Genomic DNA, 13,906 nt, shown 5'->3' with positions numbered 1-13,906 from the left:
TAGAACAACATCCTCAGACAACAACCTTTTATTCTAACTGATAACCAGGTTTTTTTTTTTCTCTCACCAACATTATAAAGAAATGATGTTGAACAAAACATTATTCCAGGACCTGCTGTCCTGACAGCAGATAGAGTAGAAGGTGGAGAGGCCCCGAGATGGCTAAGGTCTTTTGGTTGTTGTTGTTTTTGTAGTTTAGGGGTTTTAAGTTTGTTTGGGAGCCACACCCAAACGTGCTTATGGCTCTGTACTCAAGGGTCAGTCCTGGCAGTGCTCAGAGGACCGTATGGTCGGCCACGTACAAGGCAAGTGCCTTACCCGCTGTACTATCTCTCCAGTCCTGAGAAGGCTGAGTTTGGGAGGCACTACGGGAGGGATCAGTCCTACGACAGACAGGATCTAAGCATGCAGAACTGAGAAAGTGCAATTCATGTGAAAAGAGGACCAGCAGCACTCTTTCATCTTTTGCACCTGCAGACTGGCACCTGTCCTGCATCCCGGCCCACAGTCCGGAGTTAGAACCACAGTGGTCGACCAGTGGTTTCCCACTTCTCTACACCTACCCATTCAGTGGTGACTGAAAATGTTGCCCTGGAGCAAATGAAAGTGTTGATGAGGTACAGAAGCAACATCCACCACATAGACTAAGACTCAGCCAGTAAACCAGGTCACAGGAATCACAATACTCTCACTCAATCTGTGCCCAAGCTGGTAAAAGGTAAAGGTAAAGGCCCTCCCGTTGATCGTCGATTTGCTCGAGCGGGCCCAGTAACGTCTCCATTGGAGACTTTGTTGTTACTGTGTCTGGCATATCGAATACTCTCGGTAGCTTGCCAGGCTCTCCGAGAGGGGCGGAGGAATCGAACTCGGGTCGGCCATGTTGGCCGCTTGTAAGGCGAACGCCCTACCCACTGTGCTATCGCTCCTGCATAGATCCAAAAAACTTGCTGCTCAAGCCTGGGGAAAGCTAACAACTGTAATCTCAGCCATCTCACAAAGTTGTGGGCCACTGGGAGGCATCTGATTCTAGTGGCAAGTCCACAGCCAGCACTACTTCCTAAGGGGCACTGTCCACTCAGCTACTGGGCCCCGGAGTCAGAGCACACAATGCAAAGGTCCCACTTAGCTGAGAACCAGCTCCCAGGCCCATGTCACGAGTTGCAGGAAAAGAAGGGTCACTGAACCTAGCTTTTCAGGAAGAAACAGACAAACACCCACCCACCCACCCACCCACCCCCTAACCACCACACACACACACACACACACACACACACACACACGCTTCCAACAAGACCACAAAGAAACTTGACCACTAAGAACATCATGAATGTGGCTCAGAGGAAAGAAAGGATTAGCATTTCCCTGGGAAAGCGGTTCCCTGAGAAATCACCAGCAACACAGATACACTGAATTCCACCTCTGGAACACCAGGCCAGGTACCAACTGGGAATTTGGAAGGAATTCGCTCTGACCTGTATTCTGAAGATGCTAAGTAAGGGTATATATATATATATATAAATGTACCTATATTTGCACGATAGCACAGCGGGTAGGGCGTTCGCCTTACACGCGGCCAACATGGCCGACCCGAGTTCGATTCCTCCGCCCCTCTCGGAGAGCCCGGCAAGCTACCGAGAGTATTCGATATGCCAGACACAGTAACAACAAAGTCTCCAATGGAGACGTTACTGGGCCCGCTCGAGCAAATCGACGATCAACGGGAGGGCCTTTACCTTTTACCTATATTTGCACATACAACTAAAATGTAGGATATTTCCTATACAAAGCACTACAAGAGTAGTTTGGGTGTTGCTGAGAATCCAGGTCAGAAAAGGTCTCTGAAAGACACATCATTTAACATGATTCCCGAACAACTGACAGGACAGTGGGGTGTGAAGGAAGGCCTTTCAGGAGAAGCAGGGGTGGAAGCCAAGGAGGATGACAGCAGAGGGGGCAGGTTTCAGGACTCCCACCAGTACTATGGGTAGGTAGGTTGTTGTGAAGGAGAGGAACAGAGGTAAGTCAGTAAGAGCCAGGCCAGGCCAGGCCAAGCAGAGGCTGACCATGGGGCTGGATTTCCTCAGAGTGAAGTGCATAGCCAATGAAGTCTTGGGACCTCTTGCCCAGCCTAAGCTCTCTTCCTGTGGAGTCGATGGGCAGAAAGGGACAATGTGAGGGCTCCTATAGCAGCAAAGTGTTAATAGGGTAACAACACAAACAGGTTCAAGCAAATGAGAAAAGGCAAAGGAAAGAGGTCAAGGACTAAGCAAAACTTAAATTGGTGATTTTTATTTTTGTGGGCTGTTCATCTGTTTGGTTTTTTTTTTGGGGGGGGGGGGTCCTCCCAAGCAATACTCAGGGAGTTCAAGGGCCACTTCCAGTGATATTCAACCAACCAGGCCAGATGGTTCAATGCAGTGCTGCTCATGGCCCTCAGGGGCACCTCCAGGGGTGGTTGGAGACCAACATGGTGCCAGGACTTGCACATCCTGCATACGCACTGGATCCCTGCATAGGCATTGGACCCCTGAGCTAACCCCCCAGACCAATAACACTGAAATTTTCAACTTAAGTAAAATTTTCATTTGACAAGCAGACATCATGGCCCTGGGGGTAGTCACTTTGCCAGGATCAAGAGATATCAAGAGACTTAGGAGGTCTGGATCACAGGTCTTACTCTTAACCACTTCTTATTCTGCAGGGGAGACTTCTTATTCTGGGGGTGGAGTTCTTCCTGTGTTTCTTTTTCAAATGAAAGAACTGTGATTTACAAAATTATTGCTAATTGAGTTTTAGGCATATAGGCAGGGTACCAGGAAGGTCTGAACTGGCAGAGGAGAATCCCTGTTCAGCAAAGCTGACATCCGAGGTAACTCAGTCCTGTAGAGCATCGGACACTGTGGGTAGTCCTGTGAATAGGTTCCAGGGTGGCTGAGCAATGTACCTCCCTATCAGTTTCTAAGGAGACACAGGGTTTTTTTAATGTTTGTTTGTTTTGTTTTGTTTTTTTGGTTTTTGGGTCACACCCGGCGATGGTCAGGGGTTACTCCTGGCTCTGTGCTCAGGAACTAGTCCTGGCAGTGCTCAGGGGACCATATGGGATGCTGGGAATCAAACCCAGGGTCGACCACATGCAAGACAAATGCCCTACCTGCTATGCTATCACTCCAGCCCCGACAATGAGGTTTAGGGCACGAGGTGAGGCATTTCCCCAAGCATCATACGGTACTCTTCCCTACCCAGACACTCCCCACAGAGGTGCCTGTGCTAAGGATGAAGCACCTTTCAGAAAGGATACAAGCGTTTTGTGTTTGTTAGTTGGTCTTTATTTGGGAGACCACACGCGGTGATGCTCAGGGGTTACTATTGGCTCGACACTCCAGAATCTCTCCTGACAGGGCTCAGGGAGTGCTGGGAATCAAACCTGAGTAGGTCACACGTGCAAGGGCCGTAGCCGCTGTACTATCACCCCAGCCCCAAATGATACGTGCTTTTAACGGGACTGAGGAGAGGCTGCTACTGACAGAACTATGAGGGCTGCCGAGCAGCCGTCTCCATGGCTTCAGCCTCCACCAGTCCCCGCAAGCACACAAATGGAAGCTGCTTAGAAACTTGAGACTGTATGTTTATTTTCCTTTTTTTCAAATCTAAGCCTGGGAAAACTTGCTGCCCTCAAGGTAGTCATCAGCTCCCCAGAGATGGCTTCACTGCATACAACCCAGACAGAACGTGCCTTTGACAGCAAGGTTCCCTCCCCACCCAAAGGGCTTGCTTCCAAGTCCATCCCCAGAAACCAGCAGAAACCTTTTCCACAAAGCCGGTCCCAGGTCCGACTCTCGGCGGTGCTCAGACCTGCGTCCAGAAGAGCCAGCAGGAGAGCTCACCATGGCCCAGAAAGGCCTCTGCCCTTCCTCCTCACACCACTCACATGAACTGAATGGTATTTACTACAGATAAAAAATAAGCTTCATTCAGCTGCTCCTAAACCGATCCCAAAAATAGAGCAATCACTTTAGTACAAATTGGACCAATTGTATTTAAAAAAAATTTTTTTTTCTTTTAAAGCCCAGCTCCCTGACAAGGATGACATGACATGGGACATGACATGGGACACTGCTCAGAGACGGGGGGGATTCCACAATTCTTCCCTTCCCACAAGGCAGTGCTGAAAAAGTCCAGCAGAGAATAAAGTCATCTGGCACGACGCCCCTGTGCAAGTGAACACAAAGCGGACTACTGAACCCCGAATGCCGTGAACTTCCAAATACTAAGAAATCAAGGGATAGATGTTGGTCTTCAGAAAGTAACACAAGGCCTTCCACCCCCACTACAAAAATAAATAAATAAATAATATAATAAAGGCTGAAGTTTAAGAAGCAACAAAAAAGATCATTAGGGGGGACTTGAGGGGGAGGGGGCTTCCTGGGGACCGAAAGATTCTTTTTCCATTTCGTCTACTTTTTTTCCCCCTCACGTTAACTAAGAAAAATTTAGACTATTAATTAGCATACACATTCAGTTACATTAATTATTCCATTGATCTGAATTAATAAGCCTTTCTGAAAGGTATTTATTTTCTAACTTTGTTTAATCATTTTCTCTTGAGCTCCAAAAGCAACAAACTGGGTCACCATCCACATTGTTAAATTTGGTAACGAGGCGAACACCATCTGTGGCCTGGGCCTCAACACTCCATCCCCACGGATGGGGGCTTCTCATGCTTCTGGCTGCTTGAAAAACGATCACAGAATGTCACATGCGTACAACTAAATCAGAAGCCATTTAACATATCCAAACTTATGAAAATTATCCCTAATAGACGATAAATAAATACCAACAGCATTTATATGTGCACACCACTCCCATTATCATTGTAGTTTCAGTAGCATTGTCCATACGTTTTTTAAATTCTCTACACCGTAGCATACCACAGCCCAACACTGAACAGATAACACTCAACATTTGGAACATGACGCATTTGAAATGTGATAGGAAATCCTGAACTCAGAATCCAAGGACAAAATCACACAAGCAAGATTGCAATACGTCTCGAACTTCAAGTTCCCACCGATCCACCTACCTCACAAGAAGTTTTTACCTGTATGAAATTCACTCAAGAACAGCCAGTCCAATAAAAGTACAGCTTCAACACAAGGAGCCAAAAGCAAACGGAACTAGCTACACAACAGTAAAACAATTATTTTCTGTCCTCCAGCACTGGGTACTCCTTCCCCCACCATCCTGCATGGTCTCCAGTGATCAAGAAAGGCTCTTAGCAAGTGGGACACTACAGCACCAGAAAAAACCTTAAATCACTTCTGACTCATCAAGAAAGAATACAAAATGTCAAAGGTAAAAACAATCCTCCTGATTTTCTGATCTACTGATTTTCTGATCTACTCCCCTTACTCAGGTTAGTGAGTGCAACACAGAAAGAACATGGGAAAACCCCTAAAATACAGCCTTCTGATAGCCTAGTGAGACAAACTTAGAATTCCACTCCTTATTCTCCTAAGTGCTTTTAAAAAAAATAAAATAAAAAATAAAAACTATGTCAACCTTTCCCAAAGGAAGTTCCATGAAACCCTGGTTCCGTGATATGTCCTGCCAAAAAAATGTTTAAAGAATCCATGACCAATTACTTTTAGGGACTAGCTGAGTTAAACAAAATGAAACTGACTTTTTAACTACAGACCTTCCCAGAGCTTTAACTAAGCTAATTCGGACAATAAATCTTTAAGAGGATAATAAAGTATGTGGAAGCATCCCAATTTATTTAACCAAAGAATCATTTTACCTTGGGACATTTCATAGAACGAGGAGAAGTAAACTTAAACACTATCCTATATTCTTCTGCCACCTATTCTCTATATGGATGCGTTAGTTTTATTCTATTGTCTTCTCTAAGAAAGTAGTAGTTTATGTGCCAAAGATCTAGGATTATCATCTACTTACCAGAAAAGCTGACCAAAGTACCCACCATTCCAAATAATACTGAATTAAAAAAAAAAAAACAAATAAACCAGCACTAATTATCAAGAAAAGAATAATAGACAACAAAGTCTATGTGGAAACCAAGTTATTTTTAAATCTGCTACAAATCTCTTCCATCAAGAGCTTCACATCTATTTATAAGAGATTGATGACTTTAAACACATTCATTAAGCATAAATTTGAAAATACAGGTTTTAAAAATTGCTGTTGTGAAACTCCAGGAATCATAGGCAGGGCTATAAACCCCTCCCATCCAAAACATAGCTGCAGATTCAAGGAGAGAAGCAAACAATAACCACACTTCAGGAACCCACACCAGGACAAAGAGGAACGAGAAGGCCACTTACCAAGTTATGATTTGTTGAATTAGAATCATCTTCAGGGAATGGGATGTAAATAGCTAAGGCCACACAATTGGCAAAAATAGCCAATAATATAAATATGTCAAAGGGTCTGGAAGTTTTTGTTAAGGCATATATGTGATGAAAATATAAACCTCTCTCTCTCTCTCTCTCTCTCTCTCTCTCTCTCTCTCTCTCATTGCACCCCCAATCATACCACTTTTAACTGGTTTTAAAATTAAAATGAAATACACGGATCCTTTTCATACTGTTTCAAATGATATGGTTTCCAGCAGAAGGAACTGTGGATCTTCCCATCAAATGACCTCTCCATGTCCTTCCTTCTTTTGCAAAGATCATGTTACACTCATTCTTCTACTGTACGTTTTATACTGAAACCTAAAAGTATATACAGTTAAGGCAGTGCATAAAGCAGGCTTCTGCGTCTTGGAGTTTTCAAAGAGACTTGGGCCTTGGAAAGCTAAATTCCTGGCTACTGCAGACACAATGAGAAATCATCATGAGACAAATCACTTCCACAAATCCTGGCCTCCATGTGTTAGATCCATTCTCTCAGTGGCCATTGAACCAGTCTGTATCTCCTGTTTAGACAAGGGTAGGTCAGGTCCCCAGGACCTTCTCTGTTTTCCCTGTGATGGGCTCACAACATGTTCCTACACCTCAGAAGCTGGAATAATAAGCGAATCAGAGTTCAGCTCCTTCTCTGCTTCACTCCAAGAGTCATCAACGGTTATCACTGTTTCAGATTAGGGCTAGACTGGCACTCAGTATATAACATGCTGTTACTGTGTTCAATTTATAAACAAATTAAGTTGAGAAAGCCATAAGAAATCAACACCAGACACTCGGAAGGCACGATTTTAACAATTCAAAGTCTCAGAGGTCTGTGTGGAAGAATCGCTTTAAGATCAGCCTTCAACAGATACTTGATTAAACATTCTGGTGTTATTAAGCGACATTGTCAAAACTGGCAATACAAAATTTGACATCTGCCAAAATAACTGTTTTTCTTCTTTGGGGTTTTCAGTTTTTCCAATGCAAGGTGGCATGAGCACCAAGCTAATCTGCAATTCCCAGGCTTGGTGTTCCACCAGAGTTTTTCCATGTACCTTCCAACAAAAGGCAAGGCCACTTGTTTAACTACCTATCTCCAAGTACTCAAGATCTGAGGATAGGAATGAACTCTTCTCCATTTATCCTGACATCCTTCAGGGAAATCCCATAAAGTTGAGATAACAATGACCCCTTACCACTTCAGAGATACCCTGCCTTTGAGCAAAATTCAGTCCCTAGACATGCTTCAATGCTCACCAAAATAAGACTATTAACAGCTTTCTTCCCTTACTAATTTTTCAGTTTATTTTTAAAGCGTGTTAGCTTTCATTTCTATTTATTCTTTTAATCCTCAAGAATAATTTTTAAATTTAATTAAGGATCCAACTCTAAGGCAGTTCACCTGAAGACTTCAGAATCTCTCTTTTACTCTCTCCTTTTAGCAGTTAGTGCAAAAATTTGGAAAGTCAACTTCTCAACCTGCCTCTCACGGAATCTAACAGACTCTCAAACCCGCATGCACTATCATTTTCCCTTTTGAATTTCGTACTATGTAAGTGATAAGCCAGCAAGCCGGAGATATACTAACAACTATTCTGGAATCCCAAACAAAACTGCCCTTTCTTTTTCTTTATGGTGGTCCAGTTTCTATCTCTACCACCACAAGGCTTTTTGAGGCAGAACCAGGCAAAGAAAAGGAGATGGATCTGATGCTAAAAATTCCCTTCTGAGCAGGCAAACAATCCCCCGACTCCCAAGAAGCCCCTCTAGATGCCCATCTGAAAAAACAAACTAAGTTCTCCCTCTCTTGGTACCACTGGGCCCGAGGCAGCTGGTTTGGTGGGGAACTGGTGTCACCAATTCCCCGAAAAACAAACACACTGTCATTTGAAATCACAGACTATCCCAGGGTAGGCAGAAAACTTCTCCTGCACTGACAGCCGCACTCCCCAGCCTGTACACGTATGTGTGGCAGACCAGGAAGGGGAGTCTGTGCATGAGGCAGGAATTCCCTCCATACCCACCAACTGCTCCCTGCAAATCACTTTGCACAAAGACAAGCAGATCAGGCCTCCCACCTCCTCTGCGTGGAACCAATGACCCTGCAGAACAGGCTCTGCTTACTCAGTATCATACGAAGACAACACAAGGAGGCGGGCACCTCTCTGGCTGAATCCAGGGATAACCTCACTTCACCTGGCACCCTCCTGTCTTCAAATCAATCAAAAATAAATAAATAAATAAAATAGGAGCTACGAGAGCAAAGACAGCTCAGAGAGAGCTACCCGGGATCCCACTAGAGGAAAAAGCCCACCCACACCCCTCTCAGACCCTGCCCGTGCCACCTTCCCCAACAGGCCACCTCATCTTCATGTGCATCTCTGAGCTCCCTCAGACAGGGGGCATATCAGTGGGGGTACTCCAATTATCCCACGGTTTTAGTCCCACTTTGCAGCCATCTCAGAATGGCCCCTCCATCCTTTGGGGAAACCCCACCTTCACCCTTTTTCCAGGGGGAGGAACTGTTTTTAAGGTCCCCAGCAGCCCCAGAAATACTTCTGGGAAAAGGAAGTGCTTCTATTTTACCCAGACCAGTGAATCATCTGCCTAATTAGAAAGCTGTTGGCTCTGAAAGAAGGCCTCAGCCAGCCTGCTCTGACAGTGGCCTGACAGAGCCTGGCTTCCCGCTCCAGGCCATCAGGGGAGCAGGCAGAACGCCCCTGTTCTCCAAGATCTGGGACATAACAAACATCCTGGGGCATGTGGAGTTCAGTTTTAAAAATACAAAGGAGACACCAGATATGGAACTCCAGTCCAAGCACATAGGCAGAATTTTTTGTAAAGGCAACAACTGCAAATTCCTTCATGGACAGACAGAGCTGTTTTCTAATCCACGAGGGCCCGGGAGGAAGAGGCCCACATGAACTTCACCCTGGGCAGCCCTTGTGAAAAATATCAGAAAGTCATAGCACTGAGGAGCAACTGGCTCTCCACCTGCAAAGCAAGTGCTGAACCATCCGAATCTCTTCCCCACCCCCAAGTGAGAAAGCCAAGCAGCCCCACCATCCAACTGAGCTTCAGAAGCAAATTTCAAGCACCAGAATAAGATTCCTTTAAAAGGGGGCTGGAGCGATAGCACAGCAGGTAGGGTGTGTGCCTTGACCCAGGTTCAATTCTCAGAGTCCCATATGGTCTTCCGAGCACCACCAGGAGCAATTCCTGAGTGCAGAACCAGGAGTAACCCCTGTGCATCACCGAGTGTGACCCAAAAAGCAAAAAAAGTACTGTAGCACTGTCCTCCCGTTGTTCATCAATTTGCTCGAGCGGGCCCAGTAACGTCTCCATTGTGAGACTTCTTGTTACCGTTTGGCACATTGAATACGTCACAGGTAGCTTGCCAGGCTTTGCCATGCAGGTGAGATATTCTCTGTAGCTTGCCGGGCTCTCTGAGAGGGGCAGAGGAATCGAACCTGGCTCGGCCAGGCCGGTCGCACACAAGGTAAACTCCCTACCACTGTGCTATCGCTCCAGCCCAAGCAAAAAAAAAAAAAATAAGATTCATTTAAAGGCCAAAAATATATTTACTTCTAGTACAATCTCATACAGTCTTGGTTTGGGGTTGTTTTCTTTTTCCTTCCTTGAATCACTGTGTCTTATCTGCAACCGTCAGTGAATACCACTGCTAGAAGGATGGCAGGTTTCAAAGGAGCCCTCTAGTTTCTCCTGACCATATAGGTTTGTTTCCTATTGTGCTTTCTCTCCCACTTTGAACTTCCAGGCTGTCTATCCCTCCCCCATCACTACATGCACGAACACACACACAGCAGGATCAGTTTACCCACAGAGCCAGTGCTCTGTGCCCTGGGGAGCCAGGCAGCATCTATATCCAGCGAAACCCCTCGCACACAACTGCTTCTACTGCTCACATCCCAGACTGCTGCCGCTCTCTAAGTGCCATTTCAGAAAGCAAACCCTTTCAAAGAACAGATGGCAAAGAGAAGACGAGAAAGTCTTCCCCCCCCCCTCAAAAAAAAAGGATACTTCCATTCCACTATACTAATGCAGGCTCTTCGGATGGGGTTATTGAGTGACAAACAGAAAAGGGCGCGGGCAGGTCGGCTGTTAGACGAGTTACCCTGTTTTTTGCTCTTGGCGTATTGCTGACGTTTTCTTTGGGAGAGAGATCCTACAGGTGGGGGTCCGGAGGTGCTCATAGTTTGGGCAGCCTTGGCCTGTCTAGCAGCATCGATCGCAGCTTGCCAAGACAGGACCGTCTGCTTGGAGCTATTCGGCTGAGATGTTGGTCCTTCACCAGAAAGAGGGGGTCTGGTACCTCTTGCATAGTTTGCCTCTGGGGAGGAGAAAAAAAAACAAGAAGAAAAAAATATGAGCATGCTGTGTCAGGAAACAGCAAAGGTGGTCTCACGTCAGTGGCAGGGGAGATTGTTCCCATGCCCCCGCTCCCCACCCTCCTGTCCTATTTGTTGGCCCTTCACTGCTCCCCAACCAATGGGGTTAGGACGGCACCATCCAAGTCCTGATGAGGGGCCTTGATAGGGCACTTCTGTAGACAAATTGATCATTCCCACATTTATTCTACATCTTTTCTGACTCTGAAGAGTCAGGTGTCTCAGGCATTTACAGGTATATTCTGTCCCCAAAATGACCTGTAGTGTGTGCATGAGTGCATGCGTGCGCGCGCACACACAGGTGCACACACACAAAGATGGCACTGATACTTCAACAGTCTTTGTCATTTTCAGGGTGTTAATGGCCTTCCACAATCACAAAAGCTTCGATTCTCCAGGATGAAAAATAGGATCTCCACCACTACCACCACCACTGGCACCAGGGCAATAGCAAAAGCCCCATCACAAATACCGAGATTATGCACTGACACTTCCTGCGAATGAAAATTCATGATGCTTGGGACTCATTTCCTCCACAGGCTTCCGAAAACAGAAAACATCTTTCGGGCTTTTTTGCATTTTAAATTGCAGCCACAGCAGCCAAGCCAGCATCCAGTGAGACAGAGAAGGCAGGCAGCCCGCCACCCTCACAGCTCGGACACAAACAGGCCGGGTGTCACCAGGGGCCCTTCAGGCCTAAGCATCTCCGTGGGAGGCTGGCAGTCAGAGGCACAGGGGCTGAAAGGCACGGAGGCTGTATGAGTGAAGTCTCCTCCGCTGGGGCTCAGGGCAGGACACGTGCCTGCCTTGGGTCACAACCTCCTTACGGGAAAACGTGGCAGAGGCAGAGGGACGGGCATTTGCAAAACCAAGTGTTCCTAAGTCACGAGCCAGAGGCAGTCACAGAGAACATTATAGGTCTGCTGCTCAGCAGCTGGAAAGAGGGTCCAGAGCGGGCGGGCAGCAGGCAGCATCAAGCCTTCCCTTGAGGGAGTACGCCACGGGGGAAGGCCACACAAGCCCACCAGGATTGTACAGAGCATCTTCGACCTCCAAGGAGGGAGGCCAAGGGCTGCCTGAGCGACTCCAGCCTCCCTCTCCCCAGCTCGGGCGGGCGGAGTGGTAACTGCACGTGGTGCCCTGCCCCGGCTGGGGAGGGGAGCCCCAGGGCGGCAGCGACTCCCGGGCATTGCTAGGTTACCGCCGTGTGCACAGCCTGCGCTGGGAGCGGGAATACGCTTTCCACCCGACCCCCGGCTGTGGAGTCACAAGCCCGGCCCCCTCTGCGGGAGTGGGGTGCGCTTCACCCACGGGCGCCAAGGGTGAAAACCTGCAATCCTAGATTTTTTCCGGTGCCACCAAGGACCTTCTTCCCAGTTTGCCAAGGGGTGGGGAAGGAGGGGCACAAGCGAGACGCTGGAAAGGGGGCTCAGGCGGAAGACTAACAGCCATCCCCCCATTTGCTAGCTCAGGGAGCGTTGGTGGAAAGTTGAGCCCGAGGACACTGAACCCGAATCACCTCGGCTCGCCGCCCCTCACCCCCTCCACGGTACTCCACAGACTCCACGGACGCCCCCACCCCACAAATGCAGAATGAGCTGACATTCAAGGCCTGGAGGGGAGAACTGGGAGGCTGTCACGCACCTCCCCTGTCTATGTCGATGACACGGAGCTGGAAGCATCTCCTCCAACCCCCTCAACCCACCCAGCGCATCAGAGACGGGAGGGGGTGAGAAGGGAGAGGGGGTGGGAAGAGGAGGACCATGACAAGGATTAGATTTGGCAGCGGGTGCCCAGGCTCTGGCTGCTCACCGTTCGCGTGGTCCGCTTGCTGCTGCCGTTGATGCTGCATTTTTTTCATCATCATCATCATCATCATCCACGAACATTTATTGAGCGCCTACTGTGTGCAGGGCACTGTGCTGGACGTTAGGGGCGAGGGGGAGGACCGGGTAAGAGGGTGACCGGTAGGTAGGAGCTGCGGTCCCTGCCCTTAGTCTCGCTTTAGCAGGGGGGTGGGGAGGGACGGGGACAGATTACAGAAAATAAGAATAATTTATAAAAACCGCTCGCCACCCACGCTCCCGCTTTTTCAAAAATGGAGCAAAATAAACTTTTTTTTAAAAAAAATAAGGTCCAATGTATATATTAGCTTAGTAATATATACATGTAATTATTCTTCTTTTTTTTTTCTTTTCTTTTTTTTTTTTTCTTTTTTTGCTGCAAAGGAGAATTGGCTTGGTCCCTGCTCTAGCGGAGGGGCGCCGCGAGGATGCCGGCCCGGCCGCCGGGGCTGCTCCGCGCGCCCCCCATGCCCGCCCGCCGCCGCCCGCCCGCCGCGGTGCCCGCTGCCCGCTGCCCGCTGCCCGCCGCCGCCCGCGCCGCCGCTGGCTCGGGACCGCGGGCAGCGGAGCTCACATCCGGGGACGGAGGCGCTCGCTCCCTCGCTCCTCGCTCGCTCCGCGCCCGCCGCGCCGCGCCGCACGCCGCCTTCGCCCCGGCGACGCTGCGCGCCCGCCGCCGGCCCGCCCCCGCCGGCCCGCGCGCTCGGGGTGGCCGCCGCGTGGGAGTCGGGGTGCCGCCACCCCGGCCTGGCTCGGCGCTCCCGCGGGCGCCCGAGGGTTAAGCGCGCTCCAGCCGCGGGCCGCCCGCTTAACCCCCTCGGCGCCGCGCGGTGCCCTCCCCGCACCCCCTCCGAGGAGCGGGCGGGGCCTGTGGCGCCCGCGGCGGCGGGGTACGGAGCGGCCGCGCCGCCCCCCGCCGGTCCCCGGGCACGGAGCGGGAGGGGGAGGGCACGGGGCCGCGCGCGCCGCGCCCTCCCCTGCGCCCCGCCGCCTCCCCGCGCACCTGCACGAGGCCCCGCCCCCGGGCAGCGCAGGTGCGGGGGGTCGCCCTCCGAGAGGTCCGGCGCGGTGCCGGCGCCCCCCACGCCCCGTGCGAGGACTCCGGGTCGCGGGGGCACCTAGGGGAGATGGCCCTGGGCCGCGCGCTCACTGCCCCCAGGTAACCGCACCTTGCGATCGCACCTACTGCCGCGGCTCTCGCCCCAGCCTGGCTCCTGAGCTGGCGCCGCCCCGGGCTCCGGGA

The 13,906-nt window shown here is 49.5% G+C and overlaps 1 protein-coding gene across 17 annotated transcripts in view; it reads right to left on the bottom strand.

Moving 5' to 3' along the window:
• The window catches only part of CACNA1D (calcium voltage-gated channel subunit alpha1 D), a 339,546-nt gene extending 326,409 nt beyond the window's left edge, over nt 1-13,137 (bottom strand). For 6 of the 17 annotated variants that reach the window (XM_056129067.1, XM_056129065.1, XM_056129071.1 and 3 more), the window contains exons 1-3: nt 12,632-13,120; nt 10,452-10,761; nt 6,342-6,447 (exon numbers count right to left, since the gene is read on the bottom strand). In XM_056129067.1, the coding sequence (XP_055985042.1) occupies nt 6,342-6,447; nt 10,452-10,761; nt 12,632-12,698 (483 nt within the window). In that variant the 5' untranslated portion in view covers nt 12,699-13,120. Of the gene's footprint in view, nt 1-6,341; nt 6,448-10,451; nt 10,762-12,631 lie in introns of all 17 variants that reach the window. The other 11 variants (XM_056129073.1, XM_056129084.1, XM_056129075.1 and 8 more) reach the window with 7 other exon arrangements.
• Between the last annotated feature and the right edge of the window lie 769 nt (nt 13,138-13,906).

Source organism: Sorex fumeus, unplaced genomic scaffold (genome assembly GCF_029834395.1).
Source record: "Sorex fumeus unplaced genomic scaffold, SorFum_2.1 ptg000072l, whole genome shotgun sequence".
Taxonomy (NCBI): domain Eukaryota; kingdom Metazoa; phylum Chordata; class Mammalia; order Eulipotyphla; family Soricidae; genus Sorex; species Sorex fumeus.
Note: the sequence above shows the minus strand (reverse complement) of the source record. Positions and strands in the feature narration are given on the sequence as shown.